Source organism: Callionymus lyra, chromosome 13, assembly GCF_982586985.1.
Source record: "Callionymus lyra chromosome 13, fCalLyr1.hap1.1, whole genome shotgun sequence".
NCBI lineage: Eukaryota > Metazoa > Chordata > Actinopteri > Syngnathiformes > Callionymidae > Callionymus > Callionymus lyra.
The window spans coordinates 4,411,801-4,438,142 of NC_141830.1; the positions used below are offsets into that span (position 1 = coordinate 4,411,801).

Here is a 26,342-nt window from a genome sequence, read left to right on the forward strand (position 1 = left end):
GAAGGGAACCAGAGCTTGTCATTATTTTAACTCACCCTGGTGTGTGATGTGTTGCAGCTGTCCTCATAGAAGCTGGTGTATGACATCACCACGTCGCTGTTCTTGTCCAAATTGTTCGTCACGGCTCTAAACACACCCCAGCCTGTGCAATCCAAACAGGCTTGAAAGTTCACCACTGCGTCATTACTCCATACCTCAGATGTTTTCACTGCAGGCTTGCAAACCTGGAGCGAACTTACAGCAATGGACAAGAGGTGGCTGCATGGCTGACCTGTCTTCTATGTGTTCTACTGTGCTAACAAAATCTGCATTCAATTCCACACTCTGATTCTTTTCTATTTCAGACTCTGGTGATTCATCTACCTTTGTGACTGGGATTATTCTGTACAGAAATGTGGGCAGCATCATGACAATACAAAGGTAAGAGATCCCAACAATCAACTTAATTGTTGTTTCCACAATATTAACACTATTGCCCCAGAAATACTCCTGCTGATCATTTCCACTATAAAATGTATTTAGTTTATGTTATTGTACGTGTTATTGGAAGAGAGTTTAAAATAAAATGTATTTAAATGAAATAAAACAGGACAAAATATAGAAACTCTTGCTTTGTTAACATGGACCACCAAAATCTGAATCAATGCTAAGTCTGAATAAAGTGCTTTAAGCACAAGTTATTCTAAATAAAAATGACCTGATCCAGCACGTTTTAAATGAAATGGGAAGAAGGGGAATAATAAATGCTTCCTTGCAGAATGGGACACATCCTATGACCCTGGTGAGCAGGTAACATACAAAGCAAAGGGATGACAATCAAATGTGCGACTTTACTTAGCTTGCCGGAAGATTTAATAAAAGTATAATACCTTAAAAAAAATAGTATGCGGGTAGGAGTGTGTTGATGATGATGATGGATGTCATACATGTATTCATTTTTATATGTGCAATTATTTGAAGCAGTGCCTTACATAATTATCAAGGTAACAAGTATAATAAATAATTGTATTTGATAAGCAGAATAGTTTTAATCTATTTAATGCCTAATCTACGTTACATCCAGGGATGCCTGAAGTTTTTTTGTCTTTCTCTGACGCTCTTTGATTTTGTTCCATGTTTGATTCCATTCCAGCAATCAGATTTTTCTCCAAGAATATACCAATCATTCCCCTTAATAAAGATCAAAATGTCCATCGATCAATCTTGTAGCCAGGAACTGCCAAAGTACAAACAGATTGTAAAATGTCCACCAGAGTGCAGAACACGTCGGATCATTGTTACACGTCTGTAAACGATGCATACCGCCCCCCCTCCCCTGCGCAGCACCCGGCTTCTCAGATCATGTGATGGTCCATCTTATCCCCACTTAAAGACAGAGACTTCAGCTCTTCGAGCCTGTGGTGATGAAAACTAAGATCTTGTCTAATGGAGCTCAGGAGAAGCTTCGCACTTGTTTGGAGACCAAGGACGGGGAGGTTCACGGACACAGTGACATGTGAGGTCACCAGGGTGTGTTATCACAACGACAAACCCTGGTTCACACCTAAACTCAGCCGGGTTTTGACGTGAGATGGAAGGAGCTCACCGGAATTGAGACAAGATATCTTACGAGGAGCTGAATTACTGCTTTAGAAGGTAGTTGAAGGGACATTCACAAGCCTCAAGCAGCCCCAGCTCTGAACAAGCTCGCCCTTGCTCAGAGCTTCAATGTCGGTTTGACTGTCCATCTGCACTCAACACCTCCGAAACCTCTGTGAGCTGAACGCCCAGAAAACAGTTGAGATGATTGTCGACTTCAGGAAATTCACAGCCCCACCATCAGCCCTCACCCTGGCCGACTCCCCCACGCCCTTCTCCATCGTTGACTCCTTCCGCTTCCTGGGCACCACCGTCATGCTGGACCTCAAGTGGGAGCAGACCATCAGCTCCCTCACCAAGAAGACCCCGCAGAGGTTTTTTTCTTGTAGCAGCTCAGGAAACATCGTCTGCCCACTGAGATGCTGGTGCAGTTTTTACACTGCCATCATGGAGTCCATCTTGACCACTTCCATCTCCGTCTGGTAAGCCAGCGCCGCCACAAGGGTCAAGAACCGACTGCAGCGCCTTGTACACGAAGCTGAGAAGTGATTGGCTTGGAACTACCATCCCTTCAAGACCTGTATGTCTCCAGGTCCCGGGGACATGTAGGTCGGATCACAGCTTAACCTTTTCACCCTGGTCACGGTCTATTCACACCTGTGCCATCAGGCAGGAGACTGTGTTCCATCAGGATCAGAACCTCCAGCCGCAACAATTCTTTCTTCCCCTCAGCAATAAGACTTAGTAATACCAACATGTTTTAAACGTCCACTCTTCAAGAACTGCACTTTGTAAAGAGCCAAATTGTGAATGTTATTTAATGTATTTAAGTTTAATATTTTGTTCTGTAACATTTCATGTTTGTTGATGCATGTTGCACAGTTGACCAGAACAAATTAGTGGACCATCTCCACTAATAATGGCACAAATAAAGAATTCTGATGTCATTTATCAAACTTTTGTCATTTCACATCCATTAGCAAGTCCTTCACCTTAGCCTCCTAATATACTCAGTGATTGTATCCTTGTCATTTGTTTTGTACAGAAATGGTACTGTTCTCAACTCAAAAGTTGTATCAGTGACCATCAGGCCATCACCCGCTGTACTCACCGTGCCAGTGGTTGTGGAATTATCCCACTTGTACAATGTAAGTACAATGTATATCTTTAAATATAATATATACTGTGTGTATTATATATACTTTTTTTTTTTTTTTTTTTAGAATCCCTTATTAGTATATATATTAATATATTAATCCCTGTATTTTGTTCATTTTATATATATATATATATATACATTTATAATCCCTGTGTTGTGCTTTTTGTAGGGAACCACCAACCGAACATGTATATCCTTGGATGAAGGTGAAAGTGACAGGTGAGATATGTGTGAATTTCGTTGAAATAGTGATAATGCCTTTATTGTCACTGCATGCTGTATTTTTGGGACATCTGCTGGAACACTTTTGGTATCACAGGCCTGGCCCCGAGCCCGGGGAAGTAGATGCTTTATGTCGGACCGTGATCATCCACAATATTGTCGTCTGCAAACTTATTGCTATTCTTGTACATTGAATCAAAGTCATGGGTGTGTATCCTGTACTCAAAGCTCTTGTGGGTTAGCTCTCATTTAGTCCCTTAGATATGTGTATGCCCCTATGCAGCAAATAAAGGAACAACATATTTTTGTCAATTATAATGGAAAGAACATTGCTCGTAGTGGTAGCAGTAATGCAACATTTCAACTCGAGGAAGTCTGTAGTAAATGTATTCGACAAAAAGGGTTTTACAGTCACTTTTTCAAGTTGTAGCACCATTGCTAGCAAGTGTAACCCTGATTAAAGTATTCGATTATGTTTCATAGAAACGCTTTATTATATATTTTAAAATAATATAAACAGCAAGTATATTTTTAAATCAACATCAAGTATATTTTAATATCTGCTTTTGTTTTAACATCTACCACGTCACTCAGCTCGACCAATCGCTGAGCTTTAACACAAGCTCCACACAGAGCAGGAAGAAACGCAGATCGATCTTTAACGGCTGTTAAAGCCGTTAAATCCAAATCGCGAGTGATGGAGATGCAAACGGAACGGAAAAACTCACACCTGTAACGTCAGACCAAGATCCATCTCATCTTGTACCTGTTAATTGATAAGGGGATTGGCCAGGTTTTCCTTGTACCCTGGAAGACGAGCTAATCCCCCGGACTTGGAGCTGAAGAACCTCAACCACACTTGGTCTGGCTGTTGTGCCCTCCACCAACGGTGCACACCCACACACACACACACATCCAAACTCTTTAAATAAGTGTGTGTGTGCAAGCGATCCCTGGTTATCCCAAACGTGGGTTCTTGGTTCATTTTGTTTTGTTGTATTCTTATTTGTTTCTTGTTTGTTTCTTTCTGTAAATATATCAAGTGCACTTTAAAATCAGCAGATTTAGGTAAATATCAGGGTTTCTTTTGGTATATGGTTGACAATATAATATATTATACTGTATATGTGTTTTTGATCGCTGCACCCACACCTGAACACCTGAGAGCTGAACCTTCTATCTGAGTCTGGCCCAATAGTATAATTTTAATGTTGCCATACTAAAATAGGTTACGCAAGTAAAAGAGTTTTGTAGCATTTAACAAAACGATCCCATGATGATACAAAAGTAATACTACTAGATGATATTTGGGGTATATATTAGGGATGTCATATATATCCTTTTGCAATAATAAATAATTTAAATTATTATTTTGTGTTAAAGTAATTTATACTTTAACATTACAAATAACAGGGGATTTTAATTTCTTAAACAACCCTTATTGGAGTTCCAAGTGTTTCATTCAACTCACATACTGCTTGAAAATATTGTATGATATTGCAATAATGTGCTGTTAAAGGAGGCAGATGAGTCTGTGTAGAAAAGTGTGATGCTCCTTAATCGCCTGAAGAAGAAGAATCACTGTATATATTTCCTCAATAAGAATTAGATTAATCACACATGTCTCATTTGAAAAATAATTATAACACAGCTTATGAAAACAGTACAAAATAAACATTTCCTGCAGTTAAATTTACTTAAAAATAGAGTAATTAGCAACAATGAAATCTGTGTGTTTTGATAAACATGCCGTATCATTAAACTGTTATTCATTGATTTGTATATACTTTTATTATAGTCATTAGGCCAGCTCTATTTATCTAGCTGGCTCTGGTGTGACATCATAATCATGGCACTGGCAGTGCAGTTTGTGAACATTCTTGAATTCCTGTACAACTTCATTAATTATTGTTCCAGGCACAAACAATGGGAAATTAGGAATTTGTTTCAAGTATTTAATACACTTGGTTTAATCATAAATGCACATGTGTGAATTTTCATGGGGCTCCCTTGTAACCCCCTTTCTCTGATCGAATTGCCCTCCCTCCTAAAATATGAGAGGCCAGACATGTAAATGCAAGTTTTCAAACAATTTTGTCTTTAGTTTTGTTTTCAACCCTCTCAACCAAAGGATAAACTGTTGAAATCTCCCTTATTTAGGATCTAGTACACATTTATATGTACTAAAAATTGGAGTAATTTTAATTTTCCTATGGTTATTTTATCCAAGATTGTATGGAATGATAATGTCTTTATCATTCCTTTAAAACATATTCCATAAAACAAACCAATTTTTTGTTTCCCTTGCATTTATTCCATGTGAAAAACAAAACAGTTAAGAATATAATATTGTTTCCAGGTGCTAATGAAGTTAACCAAAAGTACAAGCTGTAACATGGATCATGCAACACAAAATGAAGAACTGGCCTCCGCTCTCTGCCAAAAAACCCTTAAAGTGCTAGTCAGCCTGCTCTCAGTTGACATCCTCTACTAAGACTCAAGGCTTGACTTTGCTCTTTTTTTTTTTTTTACATATTATATATCTGATTCTGTGCTCAGAAGTTTAGGGTTTCAGTAACTCTTTAAATTCACAACAAAGGGCCACTGATTCATGTAAATTCAACTGTCCTTAAAGCAAATATTTACATAAAATCTCTCAGGTTCAATTAAACTTCATTTATAATGTAAAGTCTTTTTTTCACCATATATGAACCTGAACCTGGGATCAAGTTCTTGGTTGGACAATAGGTGGATGGATGGATGGATGGATGGAAATAATCATCCATGATAGACAGTAGTTTGTCCAGTGATCTCCTCTCAGCAACTGTCACCAGTGAGTCCAGCTTCATGCAAACCACAGAGCCAGACTTTCTGATCAATCTGTCCAACCTGTTGACCTCCTCTTGGACACATTTTCCTCTTGCACACGACTCAGGACCAGAGGAGAGAAATCTTTTCAGGCTGTTGCTCCTAAGCTTTGGAACGATCTTCTCTCTCTTTGCGCTTGATGGAGTCTACTGAAGAAACATCTTAAGACGTTTCTATTTGTTCAGGCTTTTCCTTGAATTTCTCGAACTCCTGTGTTGTTCTCAGTATTATCTTGATCTTTAAAGTATGTACTTTTTTGAGTATTGTTTTGTTTGTTTAAGTGCTTTGTGACCCTGGTCTGGAAAAGCGCTATATAAATAAATATTACTTACTTACTTACTTACTTACATTCCCACCCCAACACACCACAGCATAGAACACTGGCCACCACAGACTGGTAGAACATGCAGAGGAGTTTCCTGCAGATGTTAAATGCCTGGAGCCTCCAAAACAATTACAATTTAAAGCAAGGAATCGTGTAAGCCATCTTTTTGACATACCCATTAATATGTTACTTTCCATTAGTTTTTTTAACTGTTATTAAATAGGTAACTCCTCCCACAGCCACAGTAGATGCATCTGTAATATACAACGCTATTTCCTTTTATCAAGGCCAAGGGAACTGGAGTGTAAAACCTCTGTGTATGCAGTTTTCCTAACTACCAAGCAGTGTTTCACTGTTTCTCCTTTTCTGGCAATTAGGGGGTCATACAAGCTGTTTTCTCTCGATAAAAAGGCTCCATCTGTTAAATGGCTTTTCCTCAAATGAGACCTGATATGTAAATATGTCCGATTAGAGAAGTTCAAGATTCTCTGTATGTAGAGAACTCCAAAATCAAGATCTTTCAATATATAAATAAATAAAAAATCATCTGCTATGAGAGCCTACATCACCTGGGTTAGGTTCCAGGATATTTTTGTCACAGGTTGGTCTGCCTCAAGCTCTCTCATTCTTCTGAGATCTATTCTAGTATCTACAGAGTCCAGAGGTCACCAATGTTTTCTGAGTTCGGGGGCAGGAGTGGAGTAAAAGTATCATAATGTTCTGTTCTATGTTAGTCTTTGTATCCTTTTTCTTTGTTATTTGTCTTTGATCTATGTTCTTTATCTTTATCTTTAGACTTAGATTGTATCATCTTGTTCTTTCTCTTTATTTCTCTTTGTTCTTGTTCTTATTTTATTTTGATTTATTTTTATGAAAAATTGCTGTATTTGCTGTGGATAATTGGAAAAAAAAAACAATTTCCAGATTGAGACCTCCTGAGGGATCAATAAAGTTCTACCTACCTACCATGTGGTGCCGTGGGCAGCAGGTAGCCATAGTCCTTTGGTCTGTTCAAAAACACAATTAATACATCTTATAATGTTCAATTTGTGTTTCCTTGCTTGGCTTTCCCATTGGCCTTCATTGAAGAGTGTATAAGAGGAATATAATTTATCATCCATGGTAATATAAATTAAGTTTCTAAGAAGTGACCAAGTACCAAACTATTGTTACAAAACTGCAATTTCCCATGATGCATCCCTATCATTGACCAACGTCCTGCCAGAACCATCGGAAATAAGTTCAGTCATGAAATCTATTGTCTATTACTGGACAAAATTAATTTAATAAATGGGGAAAACTTATAAGCAGTGATGGGTAAGTTGCTTTAAAATAGTAACTTAGTTACGTCACTAGTTTCTTTGAAAAGTTAGAGTATCCTGAAGTTACTAGTAACTATTACTGGATAAGGAAGTGTACAGGCTAGTGTAAGTTTGGATACTGTGATTAATAAATTCAGACAAAAGATTAGAACAATACATAAAATAGACAAAAACAAATACAACAAAATAAATGAGGGTTGCTTAGATGGTTCGTTTTTTGGCCGATACAGATTCTACTGTCTTTTATTGCTCCTAGGAACTTAAACATACAAAAGTAATTTCTATTTTACTATTCATCACACACACCTATTAACAATAAAAACAAAAAAATAAAACAAAAACACTGTAAACAACTACAACAAACAAAAACCTTTAAAGGAAAATAATAAATGCAATACAAAACCTTGAGTTTTAAATAAAATAAGTGTTGTTAAATAATTAAGTGCAGACAACATTTGACATTTACAAGAACAATAATATTTTGAGATGGTGTCTCATAAGGGATATATAGACACATTTATTGGACTGAACTGCAACTTCTTGAAAGCAATTACTGTATCTCTCTATCTACTGTTATTTGATGTTGTAATTTTGACTTTGAAATTGCCTTTTTCTCTTCAACAACAGTGGCCTGCAACACAATGCTTGTTTTATAACATATGGAGCAATCTTTCATTTAGCCATTTTCTCTAAAACGAGGCTCATGTTTGTTTTTACTGACCATCTCTAGGAGCGTCCAATCACAATAGAGGGACAATCAATGCAAAACATCTTCCACATAAGCAATGATAGATGAGTTAATATTTACGGGAGTAATTGGAATCAGAGGAGTAGTCCTTGCTATGTTGATAAGAGGAGCCACAGGCATCCTTCTCTTCTCAATCCTTCTCCTTTCCAATTCAATATCAACAACAGTGTCTGCCCACTGCATACATAGCAGCTGCACTGTAATTAACTTCCACTAAAATATACATAAAATACCCCCACCAAAAAGTTGTAAACAAAGTTATATAAAAGTACTGTAAATTAAAGACAAATGCATTACAGTAAATTGCTGGAAACGTTCTTTTAGTTTCTGGCTGTATTTAAATCACAGCAAGTCATATTTTTCCCTTAATTTACAACCCTTAGTAGCACTTTATTGGAAACTTTTTGGCCTATTATTTTCGGCAGATTCCACAGGAGATTAATTAAAGTGGGAGCTAATGCATAATAGAGTAACTAAACCACTAACATTGGTAACCATTGTAGTGCAGTGGAGTACATAACAATGTGTATATCACATAATAAAGATAAATAAAACAATGTGACACTAGGTATGTGTGTAAAAAAGATGAATCGATTACCATGATTACAGTTATTAAAGTATGATTGACGTGATAAATATTAAGAAAATTATGGATAAATAAAATCGATGAAAATGCAATTTCTGGTCAACCTCCTTAAATTAAATTAAATTAAGTTCAATTGATAGGGTTCAATATTTATGTCTCAACTTTTTGTTAATATTTATCCGATTTTAAAAAGGTTGGTATAATCGGAAAACTTGCTCAACAAAGAAACTGGAAAATTAGGTTTCGTTATGTGATAATGATGTTAATCATTTAATAACGTTAAATTATTAAAAATTGTCTCTCAAATATGCATAGAAAAATCAAGTTAATAGTTCAGCTTGAACATACCATAGGTTGTTTGAATATACAGATGAAAACAATGAAGCATATTTAATATTTTCTTTAATTAAATTCATGAAATTAGCCGAAGTGAAATTTCAGTTAACATGGATGACTTGAGTACAATTCCAAGCGAACAATTGAACGAGCAGTACAGTGGTCTCGCCACTATTCACTTAATCAAACGTAAAACTTGTGGATTGATCACGGCTGATATCCAGGAAGCGGCAAATACACTTACCTAGACACACACTAGAAAAGACACGTTACTCCTACCTAATGTTTTGCAGCTTTTGTCAGCAACACAAGACATTACTCATGTATTCTTTGACAAACATAGACAAACATGCTGTTTCTACCTGAGATTTCAGAATTGAATGTTTTCGGTAAATAACTCACATGCGCTTGACTCACCGGTGTTTATTTTACATTTATGTAATGAATGTAATTACATTGTTATTAGTATTATTATTATTATTATTAGTAGTAGTAGTAGTAGTTTTGCTAGTAGTTGTAGTACTATGTTAATGATATATATGTTAATGATATATATGTGGACAATTTGTACTATATATATATATTATAATACTATATATATGTATGTATATATATATAAATACTGTGGTAACAAGGATATATATATATGTATATATATATATATATATATATATATATATATATATATATATATATATATATATACTGTGGTAACAAGGATAGCTATTATAATATATATAAATATATATTGCAATACTATATATATCTATGTATATATATATATATATATATATATATATATATATATATATATATATATATATATATTGCCTGTATTATTATTATGATTCTAGGTGTAGATCGTGTAGAGCAGCAACACTAGAACAGTCACGGCTCCACAGCCTCTCCTCCTCCGTCAGCTCCGCTCCCGTCACTCGGTCCACGGAGGAGCTGCTGCTGCTGCTGCTGCGGACAAACGGGTTAAACGCCGCTTCTGTTGGATCTTAACCAGCGTGCGTGTGTGTGTGCGTGTGTGTGTGTGCGTGTGTGCGTGCAGCTCTTCTCTGCCCGGATCCTGGTCCGACAGCGGCTGCAGAGCCGTGCTCGTGGACGCGCACAGAACCAAGTGCGTGTGCGACAGACTCTCCACCTTCGCCATCTTAGCGCGTCTGAACCCCGACATGGTAAGAGCGTCTCTTTCTCTTATCTCACGTCTTATCTCACGTCTTATCTCACGTCTTATCTCACGAGGATGCTGCTCCTTCACGAGGACGTGTCTCCAAACACCCTGGTCTCAGACCAGCAGACATCTTTGTTGTAGCTGCGTGTATCCCGCTTATAAAACACCATATTATTGATAATAACTCGTGTATTACCTCGTTAAACCTCACACATAGAGGCGTGCGCGTGTCTGCATTCGCGTGCACGCAGCGATGACCGCACAGTGCAGCGTTACATCAAACGATCAGATAGATTGACGTTTCTTTGAATGACTAATAATGTGATATAATCATAAATACATGACCTTTTTCTTCCCTAACGAGTCAAACCGTTGAAACGTCGACAATCAAAGGCCTCGTGGTGAAGGAGCGTCGCTGCAACCTAGTGACCTACAAGGGAATATTTAATTAAAAACATGCAGTGAATGAAATAAAATGTCAAATAATAAGACATTTCATTGGTTATGTTTTATGTTTATATGATATAAACTCATGGTCTCTTTCCATTGACTTTATATAATCTGTGTAAAGGAATATTTATTACTATATTCCTCGACACCAGAGCAGGCCCGAGCTCATATTGGGGCCCGATGCAAAATTTAATTTGGGGGCCTTCAACCATAGCATCTCCACAGCACCAGATGTTTGTTTTTCTATTCCCGTGGCACCACTTGGTGTTGTTTGGGTGAAAGTGTTATAAATGTATGTTCACACAGGACACAGTGTGTGGCCCACTCTTATTTTGGGTTTATTTTTTTTATTTTTTTTACAACATAAAATAAAGTAAATACTGAAATAATAATAAATAATAATAAGGACATAAAAATGAACAACCTATATATATATTTTTTAAGTAAAAAATATCAACATCAGCTTTTCAGAACCTTCCCTGTTTTCCGAATTTAGTCAATTACAACAACCTTTTTTTGCACCACAGACCGGTCGCGAAGTCTTGACAGTACTCTGCGGACCAGTTGCGAAGTCTGTCAGCGGACTGGTTGCGAAGTCTTGACAGTACTCCGCGGACCGGTTGCGAAGTCTTGACAGTACTCCACGGACCGGTTGTGAAGTCTGACAGTACGCCGCGGACCGGTTGCGAAGTCTGACAGTTCTCCGCGGACTGGTTGCGAAGTCTTGACAGTACTCCTCGGACCGGTTGTGAAGTCTGACAGTACTCCGCGGACCGGTTGCGAAGTCTGACAGTACTCCGTGGACTGGTTGCGAAGTCTTGACAGTACTCCGCGGACCGGTTGCGAAGTCTGTCAGCGGACTGGTTGCGAAGTCTTGACAGTACTCCTCGGACCGGTTGTGAAGTCTGACAGTACTCCGCGGACCGGTTTCGAAGTCTGACAGTACTCCGCGGACCAGTTGCGAAGTCTGTCAGCGGACTGGTTGCGAAGTCTTGACAGTACTCCGCGGACCGGTCGCGAAGTCTTGACAGTACTCCGCGGACCGGTTGCGAAGTCTGACAGTACTCCGCGGACCGGTTGCGAAGTCTTGACAGTACTCCACGGACCGGTTGCGAAGTCTGACAGTACTCCGCGGACCGGTTGCGAAGTCTGACAGTACTCCGCGGACCTGTTGCGAAGTCTGACAGTACTCCGCGGACCGGTTGCGAAGTCTTGACAGTACTCCGCGGACCGGTTGCGAAGTCTGACAGTACTCCGCGGACCGGTTGCGAAGTCTTGACAGTACTCCACGGACCGGTTGCGAAGTCTGACAGTACTCCGCGGACCGGTTGCGAAGTCTGACAGTACTCCGCGGACCGGTTGCGAAGTCTTGACAGTACTCCGCGGACCGGTTGCGAAGTCTGTCAGTGGACTGGTTGCGAAGTCTTGACAGTACTCCGCGGAGCGGTTGTGAAGTCTGACAGTACTCCACGGACCGGTTTCGAAGTCTTGACAGTACTCCACGGACCGGTTGCGAAGTCTGACAGTACTCCGCGGACCGGTTGCGAAGTCTTGACAGTACTCCACGGACCGGTTGCGAAGTCTGACAGTACTCCGCGGATTGGTTGCGAAGTCTGACAGTACTCCGCAGACCGGTTGCGAAGTCTGACAGTACTCCGCAGACCGGTTGCGAAGTCTGACAGTACTCCGCGGACCGGTTGCAAAGTCTTGACAGTACTCCGCGGACCGGTTGCGAAGTCTGTCAGCGGACCGGTTGCAAAGTCTTGACAGTACTCCGCGGACCGGTTGCGAAGTCTGTCAGCGGACCGGTTGCGAAGTCTGACAGTACTCCGCGGACCGGTTGCGAAGTCTTGACAGTACTCCGTGGACTGGTTGCGAAGTCTGACAGTACTCCGCGGACCTTTTGCGAAGTCTGACAGTACTCCGCGGACCGGTTGCGAAGTCTTGACAGTACTCCGTGGACTGGTTGCGAAGTCTGACAGTACTCCGCGGACCGGTTGCGAAGTCTTGACAGTTCTCCGCGGACCGGTTGCGAAGTCTTGACAGTACTCTCCAGACCGGTTGTGAAGTCCAACAGTACGGACCGGTTGCGAAGTCTTGACAGTACTCCGCGGACCGGTTGCGAAGTCTTGACAGTACTCCGCGGACCGGTCTTTCGTTTCCGGACAGAGTCAGTACGTGTCTCGGCTCTAATAGAAGTTAAGCTTCGGTAAACACGAGCCGTCACCGCTGTAGTCAGCCTTCACCTGTACAATGGTTTCAAATTGACATTGTGAACAGAACATGGCGAGAAAGGCAATAATTATTCAACATAACTTATTAATGGTGCACACAAAACTGCAACCTCCCATGATGCATCACTGCCCGATAGCAAAAAATGATTGGTTGCTTTAAACATGCCAGTGATTCTCTTCTGCGGGATAAGAAAAACAAATGAAAACGGCAAATCCAGCTGAGTTGTGATGGTGATGATGAAAAAGATTGTCTGATGGTCTCCGTGCTTTATTAAAATATGAGGACAACATGTGCGTTTAATTGTTATATTGAAGTATTTTGTTAACAAATCATGTCATGAGATATTTCGGATCACATGATCACACAAGGCGAACCGGCTTTTGCTGAGCCTCGCTCGCTGCAGCTTCAGTTCGATGGAACTTACGTGATGTTGTTTCACAAGAACGTCACAAGACTCTCGTACACTTGAAGGGATCGAAAGCGAGTCATTTTGTTCGTCGTATTATAAAAACAGATCTTGTTCCTCATATACTTGTGTTTATGTTGAATCAATGTATTGACCAATCAGCTTTTGTCATGGGAAAAGGATGCATCATGGGAGGTTGCAGTTCTGTGTGCACCATATAATATAACCATATAAAAAAAACGTAATAAGTTACATTGGATAATTATCACCCTAAGTTCTGAGGGAAAGTTGAAATTGTTATAATAACGTATAGATAATTGTCTATCAAGTTCTCCTACAGCTGGTGACTGCTCGCGGCCCCGGGGTTGGGGACCCCTGATTTATAACATCATCATAACAAATGTCATCATGGTTGACAAAAATAGGTTTAATGTACTTGTGCAAAATATCATGTAGTTTGTATTGTTAAAAATATTTTAAACATGGAGGACAAAAGCTTATTGGCGCCCTAAGCAGTGGCTCTTAACATTGCCATGGAATTGTCTATATGTTGACAACGAGGGGTTTAGTGAAGGCCAGAGAGTCAGGGTTCTGCTCTTCCTAAAGCCTGCTCGCTCACTTCTCAGTTTCACTTTGACATGTTCACCAGTTGAAGCTCATACAAGTTGATGTATTTTGCAACAATAAGGTGAATTTCACGGTTCAACTTAATTGAAAGTTAACCATGTTTTACTGGTTATGAAAGTGAATTTAACATCAACTACAAGTTCTACACCCAGGTACTACATTTAAGTTACTCAGATTCTGAGACATTACACAATTGCAAGATCTAAAATCCACATTTTTATTGTTGATGGTGGTTGAGGGTGGTGCAGGTTTTTGTTCCAACCAGTCAAGCACACAGTTGACCAATCAGGTGTCGGCTTAAACAAGCAACACCTGACAATTAATTGATTATTGTCTTGAGACGCCTGATTGGTTCAACTATATGTGCTTGATTGGTTGGGACAAAAACCTGCACCGTCTCTGCCCCTTTCTGGGCCAGTTTGACACCACTGCTGACTAAATTAACGTATTTAGTCATACAAACATTGAGGTAAATTCAATGACTCATGCAATAATAAAAAAAAAAAACCCTCTGTGAATTGCCACAGTTTTGATGCCCCAAGATGGTTATGGTGTTGAATCCACTGGTCCAATAATGATGTCATCTTTATCAATGAGAAATCAGGGTGTATAGGCCTGTACAGAGTTGAACAAATTGCAGCTTCATTAGTATGTCATTTGACCTTGGCCCCTGGTTCGAAAGCACTCCTAAATACCAGAGTGGAGACATGTGAGTGGGTTTGAAAGTGCAGCACAAAACTATATATTTTAAATATTCAATCAGAGCACGTACAAAGTTTGGAAGACTTTCGATCGTGATTGCGGTTTTGAACATACTTTTAATACATGAATCGCTCAGTAACTACATTAGTAGTGACAGAGATTGAGTTGTGCTGGATTTTTTTGAATTCTGATGCGTTTTCGTTCCATGATTCTCAAACTTCATCAAACAACATCATATGATTTATGATCAACATTATTTAAAATCAGTAAGTAAAGCATTAAGCATTGTTATGTTTTTGTAAATGCTTCACAGGCACCTATATTATTTATTTATCTTTGGTGTTCTGCCAATCGTGTTCATTTTAGCCACAGTGTGTATATGTTAATCTGTTCTGTTGACTCGAAGAAGACGTGATTTAACGTGAATTTTCTTCCCCTCACAGAGCATGGATAAGAACCAGCTTCCATCAGTGACACTGATTGTTGGATGCGGTGTTTCTTCACTGACCTTGTTGCTGCTCATCATCATTTACGTGTCTGTCTGGAGGTGAGATTTTTTTGTGGTCCTCTGTGCACAAATCCAGACACAAACACAGAAAAGCATCACAGAAAAACAAATGGATTTTTAAAAAAAAATGGTTGAGTCAGTAAAGATTTATTTTAAATAGGGCCCTATGAGTCCCTTATGCAAAACTAAATGTATTCTCTGACACGGCTTTTGCAGACTTTGACATAATCCATCACATTGTACAAAACTCTTCCACTTCCATGCATTCTAGGTAAATTGTACTATTGTATTATAATATATATGTCTCTGGGACGCTTTACCAACTGTACTCAGAAACATGGACTCATTTAACCATTTTAAATCACGCTTTCAAAACCTATTTATCCAAATCTGATTTGATAACATACTATTTAATGCTATTTTAACAGCCAAGGGATCTAGTGTCAAAAGCTGCAAAGTGAGTCCCATCAAATATTCGACAGTCCAACATGTTTGATGGAAGGAACCATGTTGTTATTTGAATGCCTTATTCATTTCTAGGCCTCGGTTGCTGTGCTTTGGTCAAATATGTTTCACTAAACTTAATTCTGGCAGTTTTTTGCCGTCTTGTCAGAACTATATCAGATAATGTAACCTTTTACTAACCAGGTTTTTTTTTATCTACAATTTGGCTCTAATATGCACAAGCGCGTTTATAGGAGGTTTGCATCATGGAATGGTGTGTGTAGCGATAAGATGCCAACAGTATCCGGCTGTTATTACCAAATACCAGAGAAAACACTTAAAACAATGCTGTTCTCCACTCACTGTGAAGGAACAACATTTTTTAAATAAAAAAAAAGTCACGAGGATTTATGTCATAACTTTCCGTGCCAAAAAACATAAAACAGTAGTTGCCAGTTGTAGATGTTCAGAAAAAATAACCATTCCCTTGACAAGCGTTTTGGTGCTTTTCAGTAAGTTAATTTATGCTAGTAGGACATTTTAAAAACTGTTCTAAATAATAAAATATGACTAATTGTACCAGTACTAATACTACTACCAATACTTCACAAGCAAGTGGAATGACAGAGTTGCACTTGAATGAACCCAGGATCAGGTCTCAATCTGCTTACACATTTTTGATAGATTGATTGATTATGTATTTTGGTTTTTTTAATTATCATATATGAACCTACTCCCCCAGCACACAAACTCAACAGACAGATTATAACACGGACAATATCATCTGCATTGGAATTACTCAGTGAATATAAACCCAATGGAAACAAATATAATGGGCTCTGTTGTCATCCGTTGTGGTGGTGAGTTAGCCGAGCAAATCTCAAAGTTTAAATTGTTGATGTCAGTTTTAGGGCATACATTTGGTCAGCTGGGCAGTAAACTAAAAAAAACGTTTTCCACTCAAGATGTATAAGTAACTGAATATACATTCTTAAGTATGTAAATAAGTAAGTAAGTAATGGTTGTTCGTAAAGCGCCTTTCTAGACCAGGGTCATAAAGCGCTTTAACAATCAAAACAATACAGTTAAAATATATACTTTAAAAGGCCAAGACACATAAGACAAACACAGGAGTCCCAGAAAATCAAAGGAAAAGCCTGCACGAATAAAAGTGTCTTAAGATGTTTCTTGAAGGAGTCAGTAGATCATCAAACACAGATGTTTCTTTAAGGAGTCAGTAGATCATCAAACACAGATGTTTCTTGAAGGAGTCAGTAGATCATCAAACACAGATGTTTCTTGAAGGAGTCAATAGATCATCAAACACACAGATGTTTCTTGAAGGAGTCAGTAGATCATCAAACACAGATGTTTCTTGAAGGAGTCAGTAGATCATCAAACACAGATGTTTCTTGAAGGAGTCAGTAGATCATCAAACACAGATGTTTCTTGAAGGAGTCAGTAGATCATCAAACACACAGATGTTTCTTGAAGGAGTCAGTAGATCATCAAACACAGATGTTTCTTGAAGGAGTCAGTAGATCATCAAACACAGATGTTTCTTGAAGGAGTCAGTAGATCATCAAACACAGATGTTTCTTGAAGGAGTCAGTAGATCATCAAACACAGATGTTTCTTGAAGGAGTCAGTAGATCATCAAACACAGATGTTTCTTGAAGGAGTCAGTAGATCATCAAACACAGATGTTTCTTGAAGGAGTCAGTAGATCATCAAACAGATGTTTCTTGAAGGAGTCAGTAGATCATCAAACACAGAGATGTTTCTTGAAGGAGTCAGTAGATCATCAAACACAGAGATGTTTCTTGAAGGAGTCAGTAGATCATCAAACACAGAGATGATTCCAAAGCTTAGGAGAAACAGTCTGGAAGGATTTCTCTCCTCTGGTCCGGAAGTTCAGGAACCATCAGTAGATTCTGATCCACAGACCTCAGAGCCCGAGCTGGGGTGTAAGTCTGGATCAGATCACTGATGGAAGGTCTGACCATGAATAGATATGAAAGTAAGAACAAGAATTTTAAAATGATCCTGAAAGAAACTGGCAGCCAGTGAAGAGTTTGAAGGATCAGGGAAATGTGAGTTCTTCTACCAGAGCAGGTCAAAATTCTCGCTGCAGTTTTGTATTAACTTTAGGCGAGACGTCTCCTTCTTGTTTATACAAACAATTAATGACTGTGTACTGAACTGTAGAACCACTATTCTGTTGTTATACCAATGTTCTTTTTTTATCTCTATCACAGGTACATCCGCTCAGAGCGCTCTGTCATCCTCATTAACTTCTGCCTTTCAATCATCTCATCGAATGCTTTAATTCTAATCGGACAGACGCAGACAAGAAACAAAGTAGGTGGACACACACCTGGACATAAACCTATTAACAACCCTTACCTATCTTTTTGATGATACTTTCAATGTTTAATAGTTAATACAATGACAAGCTAACACATTTGTTTAAAATGTAGAAACAACAATCACTGCTGTTGTTGCAATGAATCGCAGTTTCTTGTGTCAGTTCACAAGATTCATGATTCAGAAGTTTTTATTGTCACTATACAGCAAGTGAAAATGAAATATAAATATTTCAATGTGTTCTTGCTCAAAGGGTAAACATTGTGTTCATTTTCTTCACCTTATATTTCTCTTTTTTCCCCCAGATTTTATGCACTACGATTGCTGCATTTCTACATTTCTTTTTCCTCTCCTCGTTCTGTTGGGTGCTAACTGAGGCCTGGCAGTCGTACATGGCTGTCACAGGCCGCCTGAGGAACAGAATAATCCGGAAGCGCTTTCTGTGCCTAGGTTGGGGTGAGTGTCTAAATCTCAAATGAACTAAGCATTTACAGTGGTAGACATTTTTTTCAGGGTTCTGCAAAATTGCAGAATGTCAAAAACGTGTTTGAAAATAATATCTGCAAATACATAAACCTCCATACTACGACCTCCTTTTCAACCGAATGATGCTTACATTTACATTATATATAGCTTTGTAACCCATAACATTACAGTCACTCTTTATTCTCTCACTTTACTTTTAATTCACATTCATAGATCCTCCTCTGCATCAAAGTTATCATTCCCTGATAAGTAACTGGTCTTTCATCCCCCTCTCCCTTGTGTTACTACAACAGTCAGTAGACTCCATCAAACAGCGAGTATACTTATGTATTTTCATGTTACAGCTTGAGCAAAAATGAAAACATTGTATACAATCATACATATACAATTAAAGATCTAGAACTAGTACTAGGTCTGAATGATTATTGAATTATTTTCCCAAATATTGTAATGGTGATTAAATATGCAATAATTTTATGTCCTTTAATGCATTTTTTCTAATACAATAAATGTATATATTTTTATATTTCTTTGTGATTGTTAAGATAAAGTTATGAAGCCATTTTTAAGATGAAGGCAAATTAAGCATACATTGAAATACATGGAGGTTTATTTAGTTACCTTAATTAAACTTGTAAACAAACATAATATATTTACTGCAAATACTTTGGAAAGTGTGGTGTAAACATTAATATATATATAAGTCAATAATAAATCACACAAACTTCAGTGCAGAGTAAAGAATAGTTAAAATACTGGTCAGTCATTCTACCCTTTTCTTCGAGCTCATTTTTAATGATCATATTAAAATAAATCTACAGTGATACAAAATAACATGAAAATAAATAATTAAAATATGTGTGATTGTACGAGGTGATAAACGTTGTAGTGTGAACACACACAGACACACACTCACAGACACACCAGCAGCAACACATCTCAATTCAAATATGCGAACCAATGTCAGGATGTAAAAGTGTTGAAAACAAGAGCCGCCATCAATATAATAGACACGTTTTTCTTGTGTTATCAAATCACTACACTGTGTGTTGTTTCAAGTTCTGGTCATACGGAGGTTTGAAGAGTTCGGATTATGACGCTGATACTACATGTTATTTCATCTTGTTGAGACACTGGTCCAAAAATCCAATTAAAATTAAATACAATAAAATCGGACCCGATCGCATTTTTTAAAATCAAGTTCAAATAATGATCATTCTGCAAAATTGCAGATTTTTCTTTCTGAGCCTTGAAATTCGATCTTCAAACAGACGTAGGTATGAGTGCGTGTGTGAATGGTTGTATTTCTCTGTGTGCCTGGGACAGACTGGCAACCTGTTAGTTGAGGGGGTTCCCCTGCCTCTTGCCCAAGGGAACTGGGATAGGCTCCAGCACCCCCACAACCCTTAAAACGGAATACACTGCAGGAAAAAAAAAATTGTTTCCTTCATCTTGCCCTCCAGGCCATAAGATAATCGACTGTGATTATTTTTCCGCTTCCTTTTTATAGGCATAGTGAACACTCTCGAGAATATAATTATCTTGATTTGGTCCATCTTGACACTTGCTGAGGTGGTCTTGAGTAAAGTCTAATTTCCCATCTCTTTGTAGGTCTCCCAGCTCTGGTGGTGGCTATCTCGGTTGGTTTCACCAAAGCAAAGGGATACGGGACGCCCAGCTAGTAAGTGTGCTCTGTTACCATCTTACTGACCGTTTGAGTCAATCTTAAAATTGCCATCAAATTAAATTTCCTTTCCTCAATCTCCCCTACTTTCCTCTAAACCAGCTGCTGGCTCTCACTGGAAGGAGGGCTTTTATATGCCTTTGTTGGACCTGCTGCCACTGTTGTGCTGGTATTTCTCTTTCTCGTCTCTCCACTCCTTTACACTTTTGGATGATTCAAGGGCTGGGAAACAAAATATCTTATAATTATGACAAAGAAGAAACAATATTTATAGGAATGTTATCATTAATACATTTAATTTACTTTAGTGAAAATGTTATCATCACAAAAAATGCTTCACACACTCGTCAAATGACTTGAAAAATTGTCTATACATACAATTAAGTTTTCGAATAATGACACTTCTCATGCCTGCTTGTTTACTGTTTAGTTACAGCCACATATTTTTTAGATAATCTTTCCACTCAAAAACCTCTGCAAAAATCTCACCCAATTTTAAATGAATACAACATTATCCTAAAGCTCCTAATTTAACTGCAGGTGAAGCAGTAAATATACAGTAACCTGCCAAGGACCACGTTTAGCTCCAATCTCAGCAGAGTGAGCTGGTTATTCATTCTTTCACTGGACAGTATAAGAATATGGACATCGGGTGATACTTAAAAGAGACTCATCACACCTGGAAGGTGTTTTCAATCCTTTTAGTTTCAGGGAAGCTCCACTGTATTATATTAGAAGTCAGAGAAGCTGTAAGTATTATGTTTGCTTCTATGAAGTCTGTCTATCCATCCATCCATCCATCCATCCATCCATCCATCCATCCATCCATCCATCCATCCATCCATCCATCCATCCATCCATCCATCCATCCATCCATCCATCCATCCATCCATCCATCCATCCATCAATCCTTCCATTCATCCATCCATCCAACCATCCATCCATCCATCCATCCATCCATCCATCCATCCATCCATCCATCCATCCATCCATCCATCCATCCATCCATCCATCCATCCATCCATCCATCCATCCATCCATCCATCCATCCATCCATCCATCCATCCATCCATCCATCCATCCATCCATCCATCCATCCATCCATCCATCCATGCATCCATCCATCCATCCATACATCCATCCATCCATCCATGCATCATCCATCCATCCATCATCCATCCATCATCCATCCATGCATCCATGCATCCATCCATCCATCCATCCATCCATCCATCCATCCATCCATCCATCCATCCATCCATCCATCCATCCATCCATCCATCCATCCATCCATCCATCCATCCATCCATCCATCCATCCATCCATCCATCCATCCATCCATCCATCCATACAACCATCCATCCATCCATCCATCCATCCATCCATCCATCCATCCATCCATCCACCCATCCATCCATCCATCCATCCATCCATCCATCCATCCATCCATCCATCCATCCATCCATCCATCCATCCATCCATCCATCCATCCATCCATCCATCCATCCATCCATCCATCCATCCATCCATCCATCCATCCATCCATCCATCCACCCACCCATCCATCCACCCACCCACCCATCCATCCATCCAACCATCCATCCATCATCCATCCATCCATCCATCCATCCATCCATCCATCCATCCATCCATCCATCCATCCATCCATCCATCCATCCATCCATCCATCCATCCATCCATCCATCCATCATCCATCCATCCATCCATCCATCCATCCATCCATCCATCCACCATCCACCATCCACCATCCATCCATCCATCCATCCATCCATCCATCCATCCATCCAAATGGCAAATGTGTAAATGTGCAAAACGAATGATTATTAGAGCTTTAGACTTCCACTTCTCTTTCAATTTAAACATGTTTTCATAGAGTGTCATGTATTTGTTAAGTTTAGATCTATAAAACAATAATTTACATGTAAATCATACATTGGTATGGTTTACATGTAAATTATGTTATTATATGTTATTTACATGTAAATATTATTATGTGCCTTATTAAAATAGCTGGAGCTAGGGCTGCACATTATTGGAAATATGTGCGATATTTGATATTGGTGTCTTGAATTGCGATATCGATATTTTTACTTCACCCGCACGCAGGAGCAAGTAGTGTAGGGGCAGTGTTTTTAAACCTTTTTCGAGCCAAGGTACACTTTTTCCATTGAAAAAAATCATGAGGCACACCACCACCAAAAATGTTAAAAAATATGTAGATCTATTTTTAAGACTGCACATCAACCAATCGGTCCAATAACCATTTGATTGACATACAGAGCAGCAAATCTCAGCTCTCTTCTCTTTTATTTGCAGATAAATAATGTTTTTGACTAATTAAGTAAAATTTGATATTTTCCCACGAACACCTGACGATCTTTCAAGGCACACTAGTGTGCCACAGCACAGTAGTGAAGGTCCGGGGGTTTAGAGAAGGAAAACGATGCAATATTCCCCATTTGTTTATTTCCGAGCTTTGGTGCCGACATGTATAACACTCAGTTTTGTGATACTTGTACACGCACACATAACACTTTATAAATGATGCTAACAACTTAGCTCGTTAGCATACGGCGAAGACGGACAGGTTTACACTTGGTTGGAAGTTCCGCGATTAAAAATAAGAACCCTGAATACAACTGAGACGAGATGAAAAGTACTTAAAATATGTAGCTTTAACAAAGGTGGCTGATAGGGATGAGTGACTGGATCACTAGTGTTTGAGTAGCGCTCATAAGTTAGTCCTACTTCCGCTTATATATTGAGACGTGCCAAGTCAGCGCACCAGGAAGAACCGTCGTTATAACAACCGAGCCTAGCAAGCTGCGCCGCTCAGTTCACAGACAGACGGAGACGTAAACAACAACGAGACATAGAAGTACAAATTGACAACTTTACAGAACGTGACACTGATTGATCGAAGTGCGCATTTAATAAAAGCTTGATGTGACTGATTGATTGATCAATGAAAAATTATAATTTATCGCACATGTTTTCGATATGCATATCGCACGTGCCAATATCGCGATATTGATATTTTCTATCGATAACGTCCAGCCCTAGCTGGAACATAAAAAGAAACAACAATTTTTACTAATTTTTACTATTAAACTTTACTAAGTAACTGTATTTGTCCATAAAACACCCAAGACTATATGAACTGTTTTTTCTGAACCAACTAACAATTTCAAAAGTAGGTTTAAAAAAAGAAATCAACCAAACTTTAATTTGATTACATTTGGGACGATCTTATTCATGCATTAATTTTTTCTATGAACAATTAAATGGTTAATCACAAATGCGTCCCGGCATCAGAATCTTTTTTGAGGTCTCAGTGCTTCAGTATGATACCAATACCAGTTGTTTTTTCAAATACTTTTCATTACGATGTTCAAAAAAAGAAGCCTTTACTTTGAATTACACAACTCTATTAAATAAAGAAATCAATCAATCATTCTACGTACACATTTTTTTCCATATAGATGCAAAAAACAACTTATATAATCCCTTAAACAGTGTTGAGCAGCTCTAAAGTGTAATAACAACACATTTGTCTTATAAATGTGCAAATAAATAATAGAATGAAAAAATATTTTACATCTAAACAGGGTGATGAGCAGAGATAAAAAAGATAACATTGTTGTCTTAGGAGTGTGTAAATAAATACATAAGCTTTATCTATTATTCATCCAAACAGTGCTTATGAGCAGCCTTAAGGTATAATAAAAACAAACCACTTCATATTTTTATATTGACTCTTGGCTACAGTCATCCGCCTTTAATCCAGATTTAAATGTAAATCCGATTGGCAGGTTTATTTATAATAATAATCATAATGGTGTATATACCAAATACATTGGTCTGCCCTACTATTTCGGTCCGGACACTTCCTACATGATGATGTCACACTCTGCAATCGCAAACGTCTTTTTAAAAGCTTGTTTTATGAATAACAGAACGTCAACTGAGCTATTGAGGAACACTTTCTACAACACATTAAATATTTATATTCATAATTTTTTGGTTGTCAATCAGACAATTTTCCAAGCATCCGTCCATCTGTCACTTCCTGGTCTGAAGAGAAACGTGACTTTCCCTCCAACAGGATGTATCCGGGCTTCATCTGACGGCTCCGCCGGCCAATCAGCAGCGCCGTTACATGCACCCCCAGACAGATTCTGTTGGGGTTAAAGTCACTTGCATCCTTTTGTTAATATAAGATAGCAAAAAGCCAATGTTTTTGCGTGGTTTAAGCTTTTAACAAGATCTTAGTGTTTGCGACGTGTGACATCGTTGACATCATCAACGAAATTATAGGCCAGGGGGAAATGGTATCTAAAAAAGGTACCAAAAAAAGCTGATATTGTTGTATTTCGTGTGCTGGTACCTAATTGACCGTTTCTTGTGACAACCCTAGCATAGAAACTCTTTGAAAAAAAATAATATTTAAATTGTCTTCTGAGCCTATATATGTTTCCTATCCACAGTATTCATTATTTGACTAAAATTAGCCTAACTACACAGCACATTAAAAAAAAAGAAGGTCTTATACATTTTAAATAGCTGATAAATAAGTATATGGTTATATTATTATTGTTTTTATTCATTCAGCATTATCTGAATTAAATTCAGACCCTTTAGTAAAGTTTTTAACCTTAAAAAGTGGGTAGTAAGTGCCTGTCTTTTGGCTCTTTACAATGTACTGTAGACAAATGTATGATTGATGTCTCGGATTTAACATTTCTTCTCTTCTCTCTTTCTGCAGGTTAACATGGTTATTGGGATTCTCGTATTTAACAAACTGGTGTCCAAAGATGGCATTACTGATATGAAACTAAAGGAAAGGGCGGGGTATGCCTCATACCACACTTCCATTTTAACTGTGACCCATAACCAGCCTGAAGCTAAGATCTCCATCAAGGGTTGAGGGACAATCCTAATAGGCCTGGATACAATCTGGAAAACGGTCGGCTATAGTGACAGTTGACACATTTAAATGGCACAATCCCTCCAGGTGAACCCAAATTTAAATTATTAAATTAGCAGTTTTAAGTCTATGGCAATAAAAATTGAAGAGGTGGGAAAAGCAATCAAAGTCTGGTTATTGGTCCTGCTCGCTTGGAGCAAGATGGTGACTCATTTCATTATTTAGTTTTCAATGTGTTTTCCTCCAGCTGGCCTTTGTTTTGAAGTGTTGCTTTTCATTTCTGTGGCTTAAATGTAACTATAACTGTCTTTATATATGTGTTTATTCAAGTAAACGGGAGCAGATATTGTTCGGAATCCGCAGAAAAGATTGTCAGCACAAGTCCGCAGTAGTCATCAGTATATTCCTATGACTTAATTGCATTTCATTTGTTGGCGAATAATTAACAGTCTAAAATAATTTGATGTACACTCTGACAACCGTGATGTAAATGTAAAACAACAGTATTTGAAAAAATTGCCAACAAGAACCCATGCAAAATTGAAAATTCAAAACAGTATCTAGTATCATTTGAAAAAAAGTGCAAGGGAATCCTTTCAATACACTGATCTCTGATTCATAAAATAGAATAGAAAAGCATGCACTTTCATATTTGGATTTGTGTTACTTAAATGTGCAAAAATGTGTCGACAGAAGCTCATTCAGAGTCAGCTACTGATTGGTCAGTTGCCACTATTTTCTTTTTGTAAATTTTACACTTTGGAGATACGCAAACATTTGTGGGCAGAAAATCATTTATTTGTTGTTTGTTATCCACTGCAGTGAAACCAGAAAAAACAGTTGGATAAATGCTGCAGCATCATTCCATCTCTTGACACTTATCGTCTGTGGTTGTCAGTGGAGTAGAGCGGGACCAGGATGTTGATTACACTTTGATTTACTGATAATTGAAAACAGTGTATCAGTGTATGTGGCTGATACATTTGTAATTGAGTATTAATAATTATATATAGTGAACACAGTATAAATAGTTTGAGCTTCCAATTTGAATTTGTTACATTTCCCACAAAACTTTTATTATACCTCATAAAGGGAAACACATTCTTTCAAATCTCCTGACTTGCGCACAAGTTTTAAATGTTTAAGTCTTCAAGATGCAGT

General features: G+C 38.3%; 1 protein-coding gene across 5 annotated transcripts in view; it reads left to right on the forward strand.

Annotated features, from left to right (window-relative positions):
• Positions 1 to 26,342, forward strand: part of LOC148067008 (adhesion G protein-coupled receptor B1-like) — a 112,250-nt gene that overhangs the window by 63,690 nt on the left and 22,218 nt on the right. For all 5 annotated transcript variants that reach the window (XM_087805457.1, XM_087805461.1, XM_087805459.1 and 2 more), the window contains 10 exons: positions 345 to 420; positions 2,624 to 2,726; positions 2,907 to 2,956; positions 10,202 to 10,328; positions 15,188 to 15,291; positions 17,955 to 18,057; positions 18,369 to 18,519; positions 20,161 to 20,230; positions 20,336 to 20,402; positions 25,020 to 25,105. In XM_087805457.1, coding sequence (XP_087661583.1) covers positions 345 to 420; positions 2,624 to 2,726; positions 2,907 to 2,956; positions 10,202 to 10,328; positions 15,188 to 15,291; positions 17,955 to 18,057; positions 18,369 to 18,519; positions 20,161 to 20,230; positions 20,336 to 20,402; positions 25,020 to 25,105 — 937 coding nt within the window. The remainder of the gene's footprint in view (positions 1 to 344; positions 421 to 2,623; positions 2,727 to 2,906; positions 2,957 to 10,201; positions 10,329 to 15,187; positions 15,292 to 17,954; positions 18,058 to 18,368; positions 18,520 to 20,160; positions 20,231 to 20,335; positions 20,403 to 25,019; positions 25,106 to 26,342) is intronic.